The sequence below is a fragment of the Doryrhamphus excisus genome, chromosome 10, assembly GCF_030265055.1.
Source record: "Doryrhamphus excisus isolate RoL2022-K1 chromosome 10, RoL_Dexc_1.0, whole genome shotgun sequence".
Classification (NCBI taxonomy): Eukaryota; Metazoa; Chordata; class Actinopteri; order Syngnathiformes; family Syngnathidae; genus Doryrhamphus; species Doryrhamphus excisus.
In genome coordinates, this window is record NC_080475.1 from 14,603,141 (window position 1) to 14,625,216 (window position 22,076).

Here is a 22,076-nt window from a genome sequence, read left to right on the forward strand (position 1 = left end):
TACTATTACAAGGTTGCTATATTTTCAAAATCTTAATTTTGTTTTAATGTATGCTACCGATGGTCACACTCCCGAGTGCATCAAGACAACAATCGCCGAAACACATCGCAGAGGAAAGAAAGGTGGGTTCCACTGTGCATCCTGCTATACAAGTGTCAATATATGAGTCATACTATTACAAGGTGGCTATATTTTTAAAAGATAAAAAGTGGGGGCGATTTTACCATTAAGTGTCAACAACAGTGGCATTTTATGCCGTTTTTTGGGTGCTTCTCAGGCCCCTGTTGAGTGTGTGTGAGGTTTCCCCTGTTTTTTTGACCAGAAAAGTGCAGGAGAAGGAGGTTGAATTTTATTTTTTTTTTAAACACACATACTAACTAACCCCTTACGAATTTTGTCAAAAATCACCGCCCTCAAACTCAACAAAAAATCTGCGGGCTCAAACAGTGGCATTTTTGGACGCTTCTGGGGCCCCGGTTGAGTGTGTGTAAGGTTTCCGCTGTTTTTTGACCAGAAAATTGTATTAGAAGCAAGTTGATTAAAAAAAAAAAAAAAACGACATACTAACCCCTTACGTTTTTTTGTCAAAAATTACCGCCCTCAAAAACTGGCATTTTATGCCATTTTTGGATGCTCCTGGGGCCCCTGTTGAGTGTGTGTAAGGTTGCCGCTGTTTTTTTTTTGTTTTTTTTACCAGAAAAAGGCATTAGAAGCAAGTTGAAAAAAACTAACAAAAAAAAGACATACTAACTCCTTACGTTTTTTGTCAAAAAACTCATTGCCTTCAAAATCTTGCATTTTATGCAATTTTTGGATGCTTCTGGGGTCCATGTTGAGTGTGTGTAAGGTTTCCGCTGTTTTTTTTGACCAGAAAAGTGCGTTAGAAGCAAATTGAAAAAAACAAAACAAAAACGACATACTAACCCCTTACGTTTTTTGTCAAAAATCCCCACCCTCAAAATCTTGCATTTTATGCTATTTTTGGATGCTTCTGGGGCCCCTGTTGAAGGTGTGTGAGGTTTTCACTGTTTTTTTGACCAGAAAAGTGCATTAGAAGCAAGTTGAAAAAAAACAAACAAAAAAATGACACAATAGCCCCTTACGTTTTTTGTCAAAAACGACCGCCTTCAAAATCTTGCATTTTATGCCATTTTCGGATGCTTCTGGGGCCCCTGTTGAGTGTGTGTAAGGTTGCCGCTGTTTTTTTTTTTTTTTTTACCAGAAAAAGGCATTAGAAGTAAGTTGAAAAAAACAAACAAAAAAAAGACATACTAACCCCTAACGTTTTTTGTCAAAAATCATTGCCTTCAAAATCTTGCATTTGATGCAATTTTTGGATGCTTCTGGGGTCCATGTTGAGTGTGTGTAAGGTTTCCGCTGTTTTTTTTTTTACCAGAAAAGTGCGTTAGAAGCAAGTTGAAAAAAACAAAACAAAAACAACATACTAACCCCTTACGTTTTTTGTCAAAAATCCCCACCCTCAAAATCTTGCATTTTATGCCATTTTTGGATGCTTCTGGGGCCCCTGTTGAAGGTGTGTGAGGTTTTCACTGTTTTTTTTTTGACCAGAAAAGTGCATTAGAAGCAAGTTGAAAAAAAAACAAACAAAAAAATGACATACTAGCCCCTTACATTTTTTGTCAAAAACGACCGCCTTCAAAATCTTGCATTTTATGCCATTTTTGGAAGCTTCTGGGGCCCCTGTTGAGTGTGTGTAAGGTTTTTGCTGTTTTTTGACCAGAAAAGTGCATTAGAAGCAAGTTGAAAAAAACAAACAAAAAAAAAATGACATACTAACCCCTTACGTTTTTTGTCAAAAATCCCCCCCTCAAAATCTTGCATTTTATGCCATTTTTGGATGCTTCTGGGGCCCCTGTTGAGTGTGTGTGAGGTTTCCACTGTTTTTTTGACCAGAAAAGTGCATTAGAAGCAGGTTGAAAAAAACAAAACAAAAACGACAAACTAACCCCTTACGTTTTTTGCCAAAAATCATCGTCCTCAAAATCTTGCATTTTATGCCATTTTTGGATGCCTCTGGGGCCCCTGTTGAGGGTGAGGAAGGTTTCCGCGTTTTTTTTTTTTGACCAGAAAAGTGCATTAGAAGCAAGTTGAAAAAAACCAAACAAAAAAAATGACATACTAACCCCTTACGTTTTTTGTCAAAAACGACCGCCTTCAAAATCTTGCATTTTATGCCATTTTTGGATGCTTCTAGAGCCCCTGTTGAGTGTGTGTAAGGTTGCTGCTGTTTTTTTGACCAGAAAATTGCATTAGAAGCAAGTTGAAAAAAACTAACAAAAAAAGACATACGAACCCCTTACGTTTTTTGTCAAAAATCATTGCCTTCAAAATCTTGCATTTTATGCAATTTTTGGATGCTTCTGGGGCCCCTGTTGAGAGTGTTTGAGGTTTACACTGTTTTTTTGACCAGAAAAGTGCATCAGAAGTAAGTTGAAAAAAACAAACAAAAAAAAGGCATTCTAACCCCTAACGTTTTTTGTCAAAAATCATTGCCTTCAAAATCTTGCATTTGATGCAATTTTTGGATGCTTCTGGGGTCCATGTTGAGTGTGTGTAAGGTTTCCGCTGTTTTTTTTTTTTTTACCAGAAAAGTGCGTTAGAAGCAAGTTGAAAAAAACAAAACAAAAACAACATACTAACCCCTTACGTTTTTTGTCAAAAATCCCCACCCTCAAAATCTTGCATTTTAGGCCATTTTTGAATGCTTCTGGGGCCCCTGTTGAAGGTGTGTGAGGTTTTCACTGTTTTTTTGACCAGAAAAGTGCATTAGAAGCAAGTTGAAAAAAACCAAACAAAAAAAATGACATACTAGCCCCTTACATTTTTTGTCAAAAACGACCGCCTTCAAAATCTTGCATTTTATGCCATTTTTGGAAGCTTCTGGGGCCCCTGTTGAGTGTGTGTAAGGTTTTTGCTGTTTTTTGACCAGAAAAGTGCATTAGAAGCAAGTTGAAAAAAACAAACAAAAAAAAACGACATACTAACTCCTTATGTTTTTTGTCAAAAATCCCCCCCTCAAAATCTTGCATTTTATGCCATTTTTGGATGCTTCTGGGGCCCCTGTTGAGTGTGTGTGAGGTTTCCACTGTTTTTTGACCAGAAAAGTGCATTAAAAGTAGGTTGAAAAAAACAAAACAAAAACGACAAACTAACCCCTTACGTTTTTTGTCAAAAATCCCCGCCCTCAAAATCTTGCATTTTATGCCATTTTTGGATGCTTCTGGAGCCCCTGTTGAGTGTGTGTAAGGTTGCTGCTGTTTTTTTGACCAGAAAAGTGCATTAGAATCAAGTTGAAAAAAACTAACAAAAAAAAGACATACTAACCCCTTACGTTTTTTGTCAAAAATCATTGCCTTCAAAATCTTGCATTTTATGCCATTTTTGGATGCTTCTGGGGCCCCTGTTGAGTGTGTGTAAGGTATTCACTGTTTTTTGAACAGAAAAGTGCATTAGAATCAAGTTGAAATTAAAAAAAAAAATACATACTAACCCCTTACGTTTTTTATCAAAAATCACCGCCCTTAAACTCTGGCATTTTATGCCATTTTTGGATGCTTCTTGGGCCCCTGTTGAGGGTGTGTAAGGTTTCCGCTGTTTTTTTGACCAGAAAAGTGCATTAGAAGCAAGTTGAAAAAAACAAACAAAAAAAAACGACATACTAACCCCTTACGTTTTTTGTCAAAAATCCCCGCCCCCAAAATCTTGCTTTTTATGCCATTTTTGGATGCTTCTGGGGCCCCCGTTGAGGGTGTGTAAGGTTTCCGCTGTTTTTTTTGACCAGAAAAGTGCATTAGAAGCAAGTTGAAAAAAACCAAACAAAAAAAATGACATACTAACCCCTTACGTTTTTTGTCAAAAACGACCGCCTTCAAAATCTTGCATTTTATGCCAATTTTGGATGCTTCTGGGGCCCCTGTTGAGTGTGTGTAAGGTATTCACTGTTTTTTGAACAGAAAAGTGCATTAGAATCAAGTTGAAATTAAAAAAAAAAAAAAGACATACTAACCCCTTACGTTTTTTGTCAAAAATCACCGCCCTCAAACTCTGGCATTTCATGCCATTTTTGGATGCTTCTGGGGCCCCTGTTGAGTGTGTGTAAGGTTTCTGCTTTTTTTTTTTTTTACCAGAAAAGTGCGTTAGAAGGAAGTTGAAAAAAACCAAACAAAAAAAATGACATACTAACCCCTTACGTTTTTTGTCAAAAATCCCCCCCTCAAAATCTTGCATTTTATGCCATTTTTGGATGCTTCTGGGGCCCCTGTTGAGTGTGTGTAACGTTTCCTCTGTTTTTTGACCAGAAAATTGCATGAGAAGCAAGTTGAAAAAAAAAAAATAACGACATACTAACCCCTTACGTTTTTTTTTATCAAAAATCACCGCCCTCAAACTCTGGCATTTTATGCCATTTTTGGATGCTTCTGGGGTCCATGTTGAGTGTGTGTAAGGTTTCTGCTGTTTTTTTTTTTTAACAGAAAAGTGCGTTAGAAGCAAGTTGAAAAATACAAAAAAAAAAAAAAAACGACATACTAACACCTTACGTTTTTTATCAAAAATCACCGCCCTCAAACTCTGGCATTTTATGCCATTTTTGGATGCTTCTGGGGCCCCTGTTGAGGGTGTGTAAGGTTTCCGCTGTTTTTTTGACCAGAAAAGTGCATTAGAAGCAAGTTGAAAAAAATCAAACAAAAAAAATGACATACTAACCCCTTACGTTTTTTGTCAAAAACGACCGCCTTCAAAATCTTGCATTTTATGCCATTTTTGGATGCTTCTGGGGCCCCTGTTGAGTGTGTGTAAGGTTTCTGCTTTTTTTTTTTTTTACCAGAAAAGTGCGTTAGAAGGAAGTTGAAAAAAAACAAACAAAAAAAATGACATACTAACCCCTTACATTTTTTGTCAAAAACGACCGCCTTCAAAATCTTGCATTTTATGCCATTTTTGGATGCTTCTGGGGCCCCTGTTGACGGTGTGTAAGGTTTCCGCTGTTTTTTGACCAGAAAAGTGCATTAGAAGCAAGTTGAAAAAAACAAAACAAAAACGACATACTAACCCCTTACGTTTTTTGTCAAAAATTACCGCCCTCAAAAACTGGCATTTTATGCCATTTTTGGATGCTTCTGGGGCCCCTGTTGAGTGTGTGTAAGGTTGCTGCTGTTTTTTTGACCAGAAAAAGGTATTAGAAGTAAGTTGAAAAAAACAAACAAAAAATAAAAAACATACTAACCCCTTACGTTTTTTGTCAAAAATCCCCGCCCTCAAAATCTTGCATTTTATGCCATTTTTGGATGCTTCTGTGGCCCCTGTTGAGTGTGTGTAACGTTTCCTCTGTGTTTTTGACCAGAAAATTGCATTAGAAGCAAGTTGAAAAAAACAAACAAACGACATACTAACCCCTTACATTTTTTGTCAAAAATTACCGCCCTCAAAAACTGGCATTTTATGCCATTTTCGGATGCTCCTGGGGCCCCTGTTGAGTGTGTGTAAGGTTGCCGCTGTTTTTTTTGTTTGTTTGTTTTTTTACCAGAAAAAGGCATTAGAAGCAAGTTGGAAAAAAAAACAAAAAAAAACGACTTTCTAACCTTTTACGTTTTTTGTCAAAAATATCACCAAACTCAAACACCGCCATTTTATGCTGTTTTTTTTGACACTGTGCAAGTGTCAATAAGTCAAGTTACAAGGTATTTTTAAAATATTAAAAAACATTTTTTAGTTTTACCATCAAAGTGTCATACATACACAGATTTTTTTCTTTTTTTTTTTTATTTGAGCATGCGGCCCCAGTGTCAGCTATTACATTTGCTACTACTGAGGCTAGGCGGCATATGTAGTAAAAGATGGATGAAAGGGTCACGGAAGGGTCATGCTTATCTGCTCCTGGTGACAACTGTCGTTTGTTTACACACATGAGAGGCGGTTTAATGAGGTCATCTATTTGTCATCTCCGCAATGTATGTCCATATACTTCACAAATTAGTGAAACAGCTTTTGTGTAGTCCTGCTAACTACCTAAACCAACAATCACATATGTCGGTTTTTAGGTCATTATATATATATATATATATATATATATATACACACAATACATCACACATATATACAGTTCATGTACAGCAGACAACAACATGGCAGGTTTTAATAGCAAGTTCTGATTTATTGTCTTCTTTCCGAATTGGGACACATGAGAAAGAAAAAAAAACAGGAATTGTGTCACTTGAACCTTGTAGTCCTAATCTAATCTTTGATTTTTTCCACTTCTTTCAGAGTGTAAACATGTTTTTTCTTCTACTGCCCCTGACTGAGACCCTGTCAGTCACGGTGCATCTCACCGTCTGGTCTTAACTGCTGTGAAACTGCATCAAGGGCCACAAAAAGGCCATGTGGGGACTCACCAGTCTGCTACATTTGGTCAACACTACTCTTTATCACTGCAGCCTCAGCATGCCATGGTTGCCTGGCAACCGGGCAGCAGGACGTCTCAGCTGACTGGTCATCTGACCCTCTGGGACCACTGTTTGTTTTTTTTTTTATGGAATAAAATCAATTAGTATCTACAATACACTGTATTTATTGTATTATTACAAAAGAGAATACAATTAGGGACACCCAATTCAACAGATGGTGTTATATTTTCAGTCTAATGAGGGTTTTATAAATAATACCAGATAATTATTTCACTGTTAAATTAATTCTTTACATAATTCCTTGTGTTGTTTTTGAAGTAATTTCTTTGTGTGCATCTTACTTCCTATTTTTAGCATAGCAAAATTCTGAAAGTATTGTTTTTACTAGGTGCGGAAATCGGAATGAGTGTGCTACAAACAGTTTTTATGATATTACGATATATTCTGATAAAACAACGCTGAAGTGGTTGATCTATGCAGCTAAATATTCGAGCCAGTTAGCGGAGTTAAAACAAACTCAAGGGACAAGCATTTTATTTAAATTCTATCGATATCCCAATGATGTGCATTGCTAGCTAGCTCGTATTAACATGTTTTCTGGCTACATTGACTCAATAAATATATAATGCATTCTTGCCATATTGTCGTTGGCTCAAAAGGGGCAAAGCTACATAACAGCAGAGTTGGAGCTACTGCAGGGCAAGAGAAGCCGCAGACGATTGAGTCACTGCATAGAGAGACAGGGCTGAATGCCAACACACTTTCTGCAAACACTTTGCAGGGAATCAACTATTATGCAGTCAATTACATCATCTGTCTTCTAAAACAGATGTGGGTTCAATGGAAGTGTATTTTTCAATCATTTCAAATTGTCATAATTTTGCATTATTTTTTTCATATATTAGCTTAAGTAGTTCTTTTCCTCATGAGGGTTGCGGGGGGGGGGTGCTGGAGCCTATCCCAGCTGTCTTCATGCGAGAGGCGGGGTACACCCTGGACTGGTGGCCAGCCAATCACAGGGCACATATAGACAAACAACCATTCACACTCACATTCATACCTATGGACAATTTGTAGTCGCTAATTAATTAACCTAGCATGTTTTTGGAATGTGGGAGGAAACCGCAGTACCCGGAGAAAACCCACGCATGCACGGGGAAAACATGCAAACTCCACACAGAGATGGCCGAGAGTGGAATTGAACCCTGGTCTCCGAGCTGTGAGGTCTGCGCGCTAACCACTGGACCGCCGTGCCGCCCGACAAAGGTACAATTCAATATTAAAAAAGACAATTCTATAAAAAACAACAAAAACAAAAAAACAAAACAAAAACAAAAAAAAAACCATACCAAAAAATACCAATGGGAATAATCATTCAGTAAAATGGAACTTAAAATTGCTTCTATAATACTTGGTAGTATTTTTTAAATTAAAAAAAACAACTTAATTTTCTGAGGTTAAATACTGAATTCTGGAATATTAATATTAACATATACGTACTGTAAAATAAAAAAAAAACATGCATTTATTTCTAATTTGATGCTCACTGTTCAACCAATGGGAATAATCATTCAGTAAAATGAAACTTAAAATTGCAATACTCCAGCAAGTGTATGTAAACGTGAATATAATTATTCACCAAAATTAAATACCAAGATGAGAAATTATTATAATACTGATTAATATATCACAGCCAATCATCCCAGTCATAGGATACCATGCACAGAAGCTTTCTTGTGCAAAAACTCAACATGATCTCCTGTGCATATATTATATATACGTATATTGTCATATATTGTCTCTGTGTTGCAGAGCTCTCTCTCTTGTTCAGACATCTTTCATACAAGTGTAAAAGTCAGCGCTGGCAGCTTGGAACAAACAGCTCCAAACTGTCCACTGTAAGCATCCCACTTAATCCTCTGATGACAAAATTGGCTCCATTCCACCATAGACATTCACACAGCTTGTGTCTGTAGTGTAGTGTCGGCTTGTGTACTCTCTGTGTGTGTGTGTGTGTGTGTGTGTGTGTGTGTGTGTGTGTGTGTGTGTGTGGGTGGGATGACCCTGAAAACACACACATAATCGCATTTTAAGATACCATGCTATACTGCAAATGGCAAAGGTTTCATTTTTTTTTTACATTGCAACATGTGTGATATAAGTGATGAAGCAACATCAAGACTACAGCCAGACCCATGTGGGTTTTGGGGGCTGAGACCGATATTGGAGGCTGGGGTTCCAGGGTTCAATTCCACCCTCGGCCATCTCTGTGTGGAGTTTGCATGTTTGCATGTTCTCCCCGTTTTCTCCGGGTACTCCGGTTTCCTCCCACATTCCAAAAACATGCTAGGTTAATTGGCGACTCCAAATTGTCCATAGGTATGAATGTGAGTGTGAATGGTTGTTTGTCTATATGTGCCCTGTGATTGGCTGGCCACCAGTCCAGGGTGTACCCCACCTCTCGCCCGAAGACAGCTGGGATAGGCTCCAGCACCCTTGTGAGGAAAAAGCGGTAGAAAATGAATGAATGAATGAATGAATGAAACAAGTCTGCATATTAACTCATTGACTGACAGTCATTTTCAGAGAAGAGAGATCCATGCTGCCAGAATTTTGGGGGCTTTTTTTGTTCAAGAACCACAGAATATTGAGTTCTAGAACTACATAGACATTGAAAATAAAAAAAAGTTTGTTTTTAGCCTTTTTGGGTCTTTATAAACCAACAGTAGAACATAGGCTGGTTTTAGCGAAACTTCTACAAAACAATAACAAACATTCATTCATTCATTTTCTACCGCTTATCCTCATGAGGGTCACAGGGGGTGCTGGAGCCTATCCCAGCTGTCTTTGGGCGAGAGACTAGTGGCCAGCCAATCATAGGGCACATATAGACAAACAACCATCCACACTCACATTCATACCTATGGACAATTTGGAGTCACCAATTAACCTAGCATGTTTTTGGAATGTGGGAGGAAACCGGAGTACCCGGAGAAAACCCACACATGCACACAGGAGAACATGCAAACTCCACACAGAGATGGCCGAGAGTGGGATTGAAGCCCGGTTTCCTGGCTGTGAGGTCTGCGCGCTAACCACTTGACCACCGTGCAGCCCAACAACAAACAACATAGGAAAAAAGATTTTGATGACAAAATAACAGCTATAGAACATAACATAGTGTTTGAACTATAGACGAACAACAACAAGGCTTTGTTATTACTGATTTTGACTTATGAGCTATTGCTGACCGAAGAGTCAGTACAGATTCCTGAGGGACAATAATTTTTATTTCCTTTTTATTATCCCTGGTATTTTTCTCCAGGAGTTAATCCTTTAAACATCTTGCAAGACGCCACAAAAATCATCTCATTCCGTCATAAATCAGTACCGCCAGACAGTCGATGTCCTTCCGAGAGGCGAGCCAGCCTTCTTGTAGACTTGACTGAAGGTGACATTTTTACTGACACAATGAGGACCATCAACACACCACAGAAAGTGCTGCCCGGAAAAAAAAAAACAAAAACCCACAAGACAGTGTCACAGATGTCAGCTGTGTGATGCTCATTCTGCTAATGAGCACATATGTTGGAAATATATCACAGTGGGTCAGGAAAAGGTGGATCTCATGTTCCTTCAGAATCTTTCTACTGGCTGGTGATCCAGATGCTGCAAAGAGGAGCAGATGGCGGCCATGTGTCCGTGAAAAAGCAGCTGCAATGATTTGCCCTGCAACCTTTGGCATTAATCCCAGCGTAAGCTCCACGAGAAAATAAATCCTTAATCCATTAAACTAAAGATTTTTTATTTTATTTTATCCAAAATAACAAAAAATGCATTATCATGGACACTGAATGATGCTACGATTACACTTAACCGTAAAAGACGAATAAGTGTTGTGATACTTTTTGTATTTGTTGTGTGTGGAATGACAAACATTGCATAAAAAAGGATAATCTTACATATATATTTTCATTGTCATAGCCATACATCAGATTAAGCCATTTACAGAAGCAGAAAGTGCCCTAATCAAATGCCAAAGATCAGCCTTTTGGTTCATTATGGCAAAATGACAAGCAAACAAATCTACACGCTCTCATGTACAACAGGGCCATTTATTACGAGACCCCAAAACCACCAAATATGTACCTTGGATGGAAAAACACCAACACCCAAAGATATTTAAAATGATAAACATAACATACACCTTTAAGTCATTCAGTACCAAAGACGCAGCTCTTTGTTTTTATACACCTGACAGTCCAATTTTTACACCAGAGGCAAAAATGGGTGATGACCCAACCCCCCACTAAAGCATTTCACTGCAGAGTCAATTTTAAGCCATGAAAAACGGCCACAAGGTGGCAGAAGTGTGTTTGATAATCATTCATTCAGTTTTTACCGCTTTTCCTCACGGGGGGTGCTGGAGCTATCCCAGCTGTCTTCGGGCAAGAGGTGGGGTACACCCTGGACTGGTCGCCAGCCAATCACAGGGCACATATAGACAAACAACCATTCACACTCACATTCATACCTATGGACAATTTGGAGTTGCCAATTAACCTAGCATGTTTTTGGAATGTGGCAGGAAACCGGAGTACCCGGAGAAAACCCACACATGCACGGAGAGAACATGCAAACTGCACACAGAGATGGCCGAGGGTGGAATTGAACCTTGATCTCCTAGCTGTGAGGTCTGCGCGCTAACCACTCGACTGCTGTGCCGCTCCTGATAAGATCATGCGGACGGTAAAAACGTGCATGGCAATTTTAGCACACACATATACACGCATATAGTTCAGTTTCAAATGTGAAAATTGTCATTAGTTCATGGTGTTATATTTGTAAATACTTTGTTGTTTTCATGTAAAACAACAATATTCTGGTGTAGTTGTGTAGATATTTGAGTTGTCACAAAAGAAAAAATATCTGTGTCAAAGTCAAAGTTGATTATTATCGACTTAGCTGATATTTTCCTGAAATTAACCGATGTTCTACTGCTGATTACTAAAGAATCAAAAAACAGTTTGGGTGTCTAATCTTTCTTTTGGTAGGTTCCATTGTTTATAAAGCCCACACAATATTATGTGTACTTTTTTTTTTTTATAAAACAAGCCGTTAAGCCAACAATACTGCTAAATGTATGCCTCAATAATTCTTATATTTGTAACAGGGCAGTATTTTATACTGGAGATGATAGAATCAATGCAAAACAACAGTTTTACTGGCTTCAACTTGAAGATAAATGAAAACATTTATGTATCCTTCAGTGACCATGTGCTCAAACCAGCTCTTAACTCCAAGTCCAGGTCAGAGAACATGTTCCTTATTAATGTGCTAGCTAACAAAAGAGGTGTAAAGTTGAGTGAGAAAAGTGTGTACCTTTCAGAGACCATCCAAAGGTGTTGTTGCGCTCCAAAACGACGTAGTCCACAGGTACTGTGATAGTCACGTCATGTTCTGGAGAGAACAGCGTTCCGTATTCCGATTCCCGTGAAGCGGCATCATCCAACAGTTACTATCTTCTTCAACAACATCCAGCTCCTCTAGCTCTATCTCCCTCTCCTGCGCGTCAGTGCGCACAACTGACGCAAGCGTCGAGTGTGCCTGCCACCGTGGGTAAGTGGCAAATTAAGACACAAGCAAACACATTACACGCATATCTTTTAATATTTGTCATCACATGTGGTGGAAAGACACAAAAGTTGTCATTTTTAGCATCCAATAGCAGCAAGGAATGCACCTGAAAGGAGAGATTCTGTCGCCACAAGTAGCTTACTATGCAGGCGGGACTTTGCTGCCCTCGTGTGGACAAATGAAGCACTGTAGTTTGAAGCGCCCCTTGTGCATTACACAAATGGTCTATGATTTATGGACCATTAGCTGCTGAGTTCTGCCCTTCTCTGGAAAGATATGTTGCTTGATGGGAGCCATGTTTTTTCAACCAATCAAATTTAATAATAATTAAAATAATAATTAAATATTATTATTATTATTTTGTTATTTTAATTATTATTAAAATATTATAGTAATAATAATTATTATTATTAATAATGTTATTGTTTACTTATTTTTATTATTAAATTTGATTGGTTGAAAAAACATGGTCATAATAATGTTTGTAATAATAATAATTATTATTAAATTAATCATTTACACTAACATGCATGTTGATCCTATTATGCTCAACAGCATCATGAGGTATCTATCTCATCCATCACTCATTAAACAGGAATACTGCTAGGAATATCATGGAAAATACCTCATGTTGGCTATTAAAGCTTTCCTTGTGATCCTTTCCACTTCCTATTTGTCTTAGAATGTCTGGACAAATCACATATACAGAATATAAATATTAAATGCAAAGCAGATGAAATTCAGTATGTTCTTCATGAAAACCAAAAACCCACAAATGAACCCCCACATGACATCACACACATGCGATAATATGTTGTTCATGTTTATTTAACACCAATTCATATATGTTTTCATGAGGAAAAAAAAGAAGCATACAATATCATTAAATAAGCCATGTGTACTGGAATTGACCTTTGGTATGCAAACTTCTCTATAGTACATCATGGGGGGGGGGGGGGGGGGGGCACAAACCTTTCAAGCAACAAAGAACAAACTCATGGCATTATTAATAAAAATGTTAATAATAAAAAAAGCACACAAATAAAATAAGAATAATAAAATAAGATACATAATAATAATAATAATGAACAAAAATACAAAAACCCAGTGTTTTAAAAATATTTGCATTGTCTTCAAAATGTACCTGAGAAAAACAGAATTAAATACAATGGGCTTCAGTACAGTACAGACTCTGCGGCAAAAACAGTTACAATATTACATCTATTTGTTTAACTTAAGTAACATGTGCTAAAAATAAGCAAAAGTAATGTCAAAATGTCAAGTTCTGTTGGCAGATTATTTAGGTTATTTTTAAAATATTTCAGATTTTAGCACATATTACTTAATTGGTCTAACATATGAACACATATCTTGTCGTACGGGTTTCGGGATGTTTAGATTTCTTTTTTTTTTTCATTCAACAATTCTAATTTTGATCCACATCACATTGTACGCCTTCACAGATACAATATCCTGCATATTGTCAAAATACAAAATTCAACAATACAAACAAACAAAAACAAAAAACAGAAAATCAATGTTTGGAAAAAAAATAATAAGCCTGCATCCCCACTTTTGACTGAATCAGCACCAAAAACGGATTTGTTTTTCTTGTCCTACATTGGATAACTACTGTACTGAAACAAATATAAGACGATATTGACCATGTCATCTTATAGTATTTGGCGTCTAGGGATAATTATTCCAACCACCACTAGTGTAATCCCACTGTATCTAAATACGAGTGTGATTGGGGTCAATCATAAAAAGTGGAATAAAAGCATTCGGATGCATCCCACATGCTTGCTTAGTCTCAGTTCCTTCAACATTGAGCATATGACAATCTAAATACCCGAGTCTGTGAATCTGTTCCTAATATTGTATGCAGACCATACAGTACGACGTGTTCAAGTGACCCCACAAGAAAGCTACGGGTTGGACAAATAATGTCAACATTTGAAGGCGTCTTTTGACCCCAATTACTGAGCTACCACCGCAAAGAGTCGAGCAATTATTGCTTGCATGGCTGCATTATTCAGTGTCTCGGGCAGTCTTGGTTCATTTGGTGACTAATTATTCAAAACGTTGTCTTTTAAAATATGTTTCCATGGCAGTGGTGAGGCAAATGTATGACGGGGGGCTCACTCTGCCATGTTTTGAAAAGCCCTATTCTGTTGGCTAATGGGTTGATTGCATGATATATTTAACTGATGTTTGTCATAGTCTGCATTATAATTAGTTCATCTAATAAATACAGTGCCAGAACCCTTTTCAAATGTATTTAGTTCTTTAAGATGCCATCTAATCATCAATTCATTATGGAAGGAAGAAACTCACCTTCTCTAGTGTACCATTACAACAATCCATATTTCTAATTCCCCTGAGTTCATGTGGCATTCATTAGGATCAGGTCGGAGGTAAAGGGACGGGGGGCATTGAGCTGTGCCCTAGCTAGACCCCTGCTGGACATTTTTTGCATAGTTCTCCTGGCAGATGCGGACACGCCGGGTGAAGTAGTCTGGCTCAGAAATGGCTTTGAGGAGGTTAGTCTGGATGAGGGCGATATCGTAAAGCTCAGAGATGCAGGCTGTGCGAGTGTTGGCAGAGCCTGGCTCCAAGAAAATCTGGACAACACACACACACACAACACCTTTTGTGAGACACTTTGCAGATGCGGATTAAAATATCATGGAAATTCACAAGGATGTTCTAAAACAGGGGTCTCAAACACGTGGCCCGCGGGCCAAATGTGGCCCGCAGGACACTAGTTTGAGGCCCCCGCCTTGATATGAAAGTTTAATGTTAGTGCGGCCCACGCAATTTTGATATGGATGCTGTATGGTATCATGTACCCAGAAAAAAATATTACGTTTGATTAATGTTCATGTTAAAGGTTAAATAACTGTTAATAGTTATCCTTCCTATCCGTGTGGAAGTGGTAATTTTTTGGATATTTAAGTTTAAAGGAAATAACTTGAAGGCTACCGTTTAGGTCGCTAGCTCTCTGGTTTGCGAGTTAGCATGTGTCTCAAGACCTTGCAGTTGCGCAATATGTTATATGAAAAGAGTATAAATGTGACTATAGTCGTGTTTTGTCATGTCTACGGGGCTCTAATAATGCTTTGTTAATTTTAATCAGAAAAAAAATAATTTGTCTACCCACCAACTATATGTCGTTTCTTAAGTTTTTATTATTTGCCGTTTTATTATTATTACTATATTTATTTATTTATTACTGATTGATTTTCTTTATTCTTGATTTGTTTAGTTATTTTTCATCTTATTTTGTGAAGAAAAATAAAAAGTGGAATGTTTTATCAGAGCTTTTCTTGTAGAAAATCGGAACCAAAGCAAAGTTTATTATTATTTTTCCGTTTTTTTTTTTTTTTGAAAACTAGACCCAGACCTTAGCTCCAGTGGCCCCCAAGTAAATTGAGTTTGAGACCCCTGCTCTAAAACACCACAAATTACCGATCAATACCTGGTCCAGTTCAGACTATGGCCATAACAATTTATCTTCAGCATGTCTCACAAGAGCTCAGCAGTTCCTGACGTTTGCATTGCTTTTTCTTTGGCCTTTTGTGGAATTCTTATTCAAAAACAAGGAGAATCCTCAGCAAGTTGTGTTAGAAGTAGTATTGGATGAGAAGAGAAGATGAAAGATAAGCGGGCTCACATATTTAAAGCCTAAAATTTAATTGTGTCGTTACATTTCCTGCATGCATTTACTGAGTAATTAAATGTCATCAACAAAAATGGAAAAAAAGAAGTCAAGCATCAGCATCACTTTTATCTAATATCCAACTAAATATTATACGATTCTCCCTTAGCCTGCAAAATGTAATGGAGATTATGGTGTATGTTTGTTTTTGTTATGATTCTGCTCATTAGTTTCACTGTGAGGCACACACCGAGACTCAGCAGCATCATTCAGCGCTCTTAACGACTAAAACATAATTGCACATATTCGGCTTTCATCTAAATGTTTACACAAGGGGGTGAGCTAACCCAAAAGCGGCAAGTCAGCAATTTGCTGTTTAGCTGAGTCTGAAGTTACATGCTGTTGCCATCAATGGGACTTGACATTTTCCTACATGAATAATTAATGAGGTAAAAAAAAAAACGACATTCTGCTTATTATATGTGGGTTCAAGTTAGGCTAAAAAAAGAGTGCTTACCTTTGGATGCACTACTGTATCCTCATCATTTTGTCGGATGTTGTCATCTATGAAGATGTGCTGAACGTTGTCGTCAAAGGGGTCGACCCACAAAGGCTTCCCACCACGGATGGAATACTTATTTGTCAGCCACCTGGATGGAAACATTATGGAAATTGTAAAAAAGGATGCATGGAGGAAGCCGTCATTGTACACACCGGGCGTGCTGGGTACCATTCATAGTCGTCTCGGAAGCCTCCTAACCCGCTTGTGGTGCTGAGGTACTCGTATAGGCCTCTCTCGCCATCACGACTTGACAGACGTTCTTCGCCCCTGGTCAGAAGGACGCCTTTGGCGCTACAGCGGATTTTGCCCGGAGTCTTGTTCACACTTAACTGAGAAAGAAGAGTCACAGAGAAGTAAGTTTGTATGCAATAATATTGCAGTATAGACTGTACATCACATACTCTATTTGCTCAGATAGGGGCTGGGCTCACTCAACTGTAGACAGAACTATGTGTTTTTTTATTATAGCAAATATCAATGGACAAGGAGCACTGTTCAAATCAATCATATGGGAATATACAACCAAATTATCAAGTATTAGCCCACATTCCATGTTTTGTTTATACACGGACTTTGTTGACATATCATGTGTTGTTATGTGCTCCATGTATCACAATCAATATCTTTATCACAATATTTATGATAATAGATTGTCCTTGAACCTAAGTAAAACTAAAATCATGCTGTTTGGTAACAGCAGAAAGGACACGCACCAGCAAAAACACAAAAACTCATATTACAAATATACAACATAAGGTGGCCAGAAATATTTCAATATTGAACAAAGAAAAATTTGTTCTCAATCAGAAATCACTCCACACTCTTTATTGCTCTCTGGTTCTACCATATCTTACTTATTTTGTGGAAATATGGGCTAATAACTATAAAAGCAATCTTCACTCGCTAAATGTACTGCAAAAAAGGTCAGTAAGGATAATTCATAATGCCGCCTACAGAGAACATACTAACTCCTTATTTCTAAAATCACAAATACTTAAACTTGCTGATATAGTTCATCTTCAAACAGCTAAAATAATGCATGAGGCTAAAAATAACCAATTACCTAAAAATGTCATCCAATACTTCTCTACAAGGGAAGAACTAAATTTGAAACACTTACATGCTAGGACTACATTAAAAAGCCATAGCATTTCAGTATGTGGAATCAAACTATGGAATGGATTGAGTAAGGAAGTCAAACAATGCACAACGATGAGCCAATTCAAGAAACAATACAAGCAGTTGATGTTTGCTAAATACAAGGATGAAGAGTCTTGAACCAGTCATGATGTGCTATATATATCACTATATTGACACTTACTATGGTACCCATTATGTCATTGGATGGTCATATCACCTTGTACTTTGGTACGTGACGAAAAAAGAAAAAAAAAAACTATATTAGGAAAGCAGGAAGTGAACAAATGTAACAATTACTGATTGTAAAAGTACCAGATGGAGAGGTAGGATTTAATAAGCTTTGCTTCTTCCTACTCCTTTTGGACATGTGGAACTGTGAATTGATTATGGGATGCACTCAACTGTAATCTGATGCATGTACAAAGTCACTGAAGTCTATTAAAAAAACACACACACACAAATACACAACACACACAATATATTTTCATGGCAGATTATGATTTAGCTTTAGCAGCTTTAGTGTTGGAGTTGCCTGCAGCACGCCTGCTCTATAAATAAGGGGAAGCATAGTTATTATCATTAGTATTATTCTTCAACATAATTTGCCATTCACACACACTAATAATACTAAACTACTACAAAACATGTTGCAGTGTATCCACTAGGGTTTGTTGTTAACACAAACTTTTTATTCTTGGATCTATGTCAGCCTTTCCGTTTCACTCGATGCAATTAAATTATTATTAAATCAAAAACCGAATTAAATCACAAAGCGATAATGAAGTAGCAGCGGTCGTACACAGCAGAAAACCCACAGAAACAATAACACATTCTGCTCTGGTGTAGTATGTCGTGTGCAGAAACATACATGTCATGTGCACACACTACTTCCTGTCACTGACAGCACTCAATAATATAAAGGCCTGTTTTTTTTTTTTTTAAAAGGAAAATGCTCGCAAGCACAGAACTTAAGCTTCCTTTATTGCTAAACAATAGCAACCTCTGACAGACAAAGCATGCATTCAAATGCAAGTTTACTTACCTTGCACTCGGTGAAAAGTAGTGGATGTTGGTTCGTGGAAATGGGTCATCATATTGGAAGTTTTTGCTCCAGTTTCCTGCATTTTATAGGTTGATTGTCTTGAATTCTTTCCAACTCAGAATCCTTTGTAAATCCAAAATATGTCCAAATTTCATATTTCTAATTTCCCAGCAATAGCAGCCTTCTATTGGAGCTTCAGGGAACTGATTTATTTTCTAACCCATGTTGTTGAATTTGGTTTGCAAATTATGAGTGACAGTTTAAATCATCACGAGGCAATGCTGTGATTGAACGCCACTTTCTCACCTTCAGTTCAGGGAGATCAGGAAAGAGAGGATGAGCCCCTTGAGTTAGAGCTTTGGATACAGCACTCAGCACACGAGGTAGGTCGCTTCCGAATGTACGGAAGTGGACGGCGAACTGGGTCCCTTGCTGGGTCAGGTCTTTGAGCAGTTGGAAAAAGGAAGGGACGATCCAGTGGTAAAGTCGTCCATCCTCAGCCTTTATCGTCAGCTCTCGGTCTCCCTGCGGGGAGTCAGTCAGTATACAGTCATCTGGTGTATAAAACATACAATGGAAGAGCAACAAAAGCTTTTGTAGTCTATTTTCCCATCATTTGCATTCTTACTTGTGGTTAAACTTACTTGTGTAAAAACAAGAAACAATGTGACGTGAATGCCGCTTCACTACCTTGTTAAAGAACACCCAGAAGTCAATAACAGTCAATCATGTTCTGTTGTTAAATAAGGTGCGCACCTATAAATGCAGTTAAAATGTTGTATTATCATGTTAAATGATGCCAAAATTTCAGATAATTAGGTTTGCGCATTTGGAAGTGAGCCCCGAAAAAAGTTTGTGATGGCTCAAAACGTTATTACAAAACGTTTCAGAAGGTGTGGTAAAACTGCTCCTTTGTGATGTCACAGATGGACGGACTTCCTTATATGGGCATGACTGTCAGCTAGAAAAGCTCTCTGCCCTCCCCAAGCTCTGCTCCTCTGTTTACTTGCAAGCAATGGCTCGTAAGAGAAAGCTATATTTGTTTACAATTCCTAAAAACACCACCATCAGTTACTATGTCATTTAATTAAAGTTTTTACTTGTTTTTACTTTTTACTTGAATGTTAACTGTGTTCCGTCTGCAACGTTGCTCACCTTCACGCCCTCAGGCCAGCGGAGCAGGTTGAGATGCTCCTGCAGAATCCCATGAAAGCGTCGGCCTGCTGCAGAGGTGAAGCCGTGAGTAGATCCAAACTGAGAGTAGTAGCTGACAGCGCCATCACATGGTGGGAGCAGGGAAGGAGAGTCACTCAGCCATTCCCATTTTCCTGCAAATGCAGAGATATTTTGTTTGTTTATGATATGATATCCACCCTCGGCCATCTCTGTGTGGATTTTGCATGTTCTCCCCGTGCATATGTGGGTTTTCTCCGGGTACTCCGGTTTCCTCATTCAACATTCCAAAAACATGCTTGGTTAATTGGCGACTCCAAATTGTCCATAGGTATGAATGTGAGTGTGAATGGTTGTTTGTCTATATGTGCCATGTGATTGGCTAGCCACCGGTCCAAGGTGTACCCCGCCTCTCGCCCGAAGACAGCTGGGATAGGCTCCAGCACCCTCCGCAATCCTCGTGAGAATAAGCGGTAGAAAATGAATAAATGAATGAAAACACACATATTTTGATCCAAAAGGAACAAAAAGTACCTTTTTTGGCCACCGATCGGTATGGGCCAAGTTCAATGAAAAAGCACAGTATTGGCATATGGGTTCGATTCTACGCTTGTTCGTGCATGGGTTTTCTCCGGGTACTCCGGTTTCCTCATTCAACATTCCAAAAACATGCTAGGTTAATTGGCGACTCCAAATTGTCCATAGGTATGAATGTGAGTGTGAATGGTTGTTTGTCTATATGTGCCCTGTGATTGGCTGGCGACCAGTCCAGAGTGTACCCCGTCTCTCGCCTGAAGACAGCTGGGATAGGCTCCAGCACCCCCAGCGACCCTCGTGAGGATAAGCGGTAGAAAATGAATGAATGAATGAATGAATGATATAGCATTTATAGGGTTGGAGTACAATATCCTCTAGTTATTGTCACGTGGCCCATTTTCTATGGATGTTGAACCAGTCAACTGTCGAGTAACACTTCATATGTCATTTAAATTCCATAATAAACTAAAGGGGAATTAAAAACTGAAAAGGGGAAATTGGGAACTTTCAGCAAAAAAAACGACATTTGTCTGTCAAAATTGTATAATTACTTGTATTACATCTACACCCCTGGATTGCCATCAATGCTGCCATTCAGAAGTTAACTTTATAATACGGCACTGCATGTACTACATTACCAACTGTTGCATTTGTAAAATTAGCACAGCGGAGACAATAACGCTGCAGTTGGAGCCCCATGTCCACTTCCATTTGGCATAGTTTTCATTCCACAGGAACATATATACTGTAAATAATTTTCAATTTCTTATAACTTCTCTATACATTGATTATGGAGCGGTTTTCTGTAAAAATCTGTCGTCTTTAAACAGTTTTGTGTATTTACAATACATATATTATATACACCTGACTCAGCACATCCCGAAAATGTCGCGTTTTTAATGAGGCACTGAAGACAAAAATGTTCTTACCTTTGTTCATTTTCCCCCAAGTGACAGTCGTCATGAAATAGTCCAGGGCAGCAATCGTCCCTTGGCAAGTCACGGCGTCTGACACCAGAATGGTGTTGTTCAAGTCCACATGTAAGACTATCTTTTTACTACGTCCATGACTGGCAAGATAAGCCGGTGGAACGTCGTGGTCGTTATCTATCCCGGGGACAATCCGGCAATTTGTCTCGTCGTTGTCTTCGCCTTGATGGCTGTTATTTCCGTCGATGTCAGTCATGAGTACACCCGAAGATTACGAGTATAAAATAACACTTAATAACTTTATTACCTGCTACCTGAAGCCGTCTGGTTCACTTCCTAGTTTGAGCAAAGACTCTAGAGTTAACAACAGGATGAGTGACTCTCACGGAAATGAACCGAACAGGTTGAAGTATGGCATGGAGCTGGAAGTTCGCCATGATAGAAAGCAAAAGACGTAGCAAAATATTCTGTTTCTTTACAACAACCAGTGTTATAAATACCTGTCTTTGTTTCCGTGTAACCTGAAAAATGACAAATCTTCTCTTTTGGACCGACTATTTGAGAAATTAATAGCTGAGCAGTGTGCCGAGTGCATGTTTTCAATATATTTTTCTGGATTCGGCTCTCTATCATGGCGGCCAAACCCGGATGCCGAGTCGGTTTTGCTGTATGGTCTTTGGTTTGGAGGCGCTTTACCTTTTTCTTCTTCTACGAGCTAATACCACACAGCGTCTTGAGCGCCACCCTGAGGTGAAGCAAGGCCGTCCACTTCGAACTGGCCATGGCATTAAATAAGTTTGTGTGTAAATAAAGCAATTAAAAACATAAAGATGAATATATAAAAACACATACAGTTGTTTTTCAAGTACAATTATTTAAATTTATTTTATATACAAAAATACACCTTAAACTGATAGAATTTCACCAGACTGGTACTGTCCCAATATCTAAAATCATGGATAAAACAAATTAT

At 38.2% G+C, this 22,076-nt stretch overlaps 2 protein-coding genes across 2 annotated transcripts in view; both read right to left on the minus strand.

The window, feature by feature from the left end:
- The window catches only part of LOC131137131 (kelch domain-containing protein 8B-like), a 65,452-nt gene extending 53,344 nt beyond the window's left edge, over positions 1-12,108 (minus strand). The window contains exon 1 of the mRNA XM_058084711.1: positions 11,805-12,108. The gene's annotated coding sequence lies outside the window, so the exon portion shown is untranslated. The remainder of the gene's footprint in view (positions 1-11,804) is intronic.
- An 844-nt stretch (positions 12,109-12,952) lies between these two features.
- si:dkey-32e6.3 (uncharacterized) lies at positions 12,953-21,751 on the minus strand. The gene is made up of 6 exons (XM_058084409.1): positions 21,104-21,751; positions 19,620-19,792; positions 18,771-18,989; positions 16,451-16,611; positions 16,238-16,370; positions 12,953-14,683 (listed from the first exon to the last, which is right to left on the minus strand). Exons 1-6 carry the CDS (start codon positions 21,357-21,359, stop codon positions 14,507-14,509), a joined length of 1,119 nt encoding a protein of 372 aa, XP_057940392.1. The 5' UTR covers positions 21,360-21,751; the 3' UTR covers positions 12,953-14,506.
- Positions 21,752-22,076: the final 325 nt, after the last annotated feature.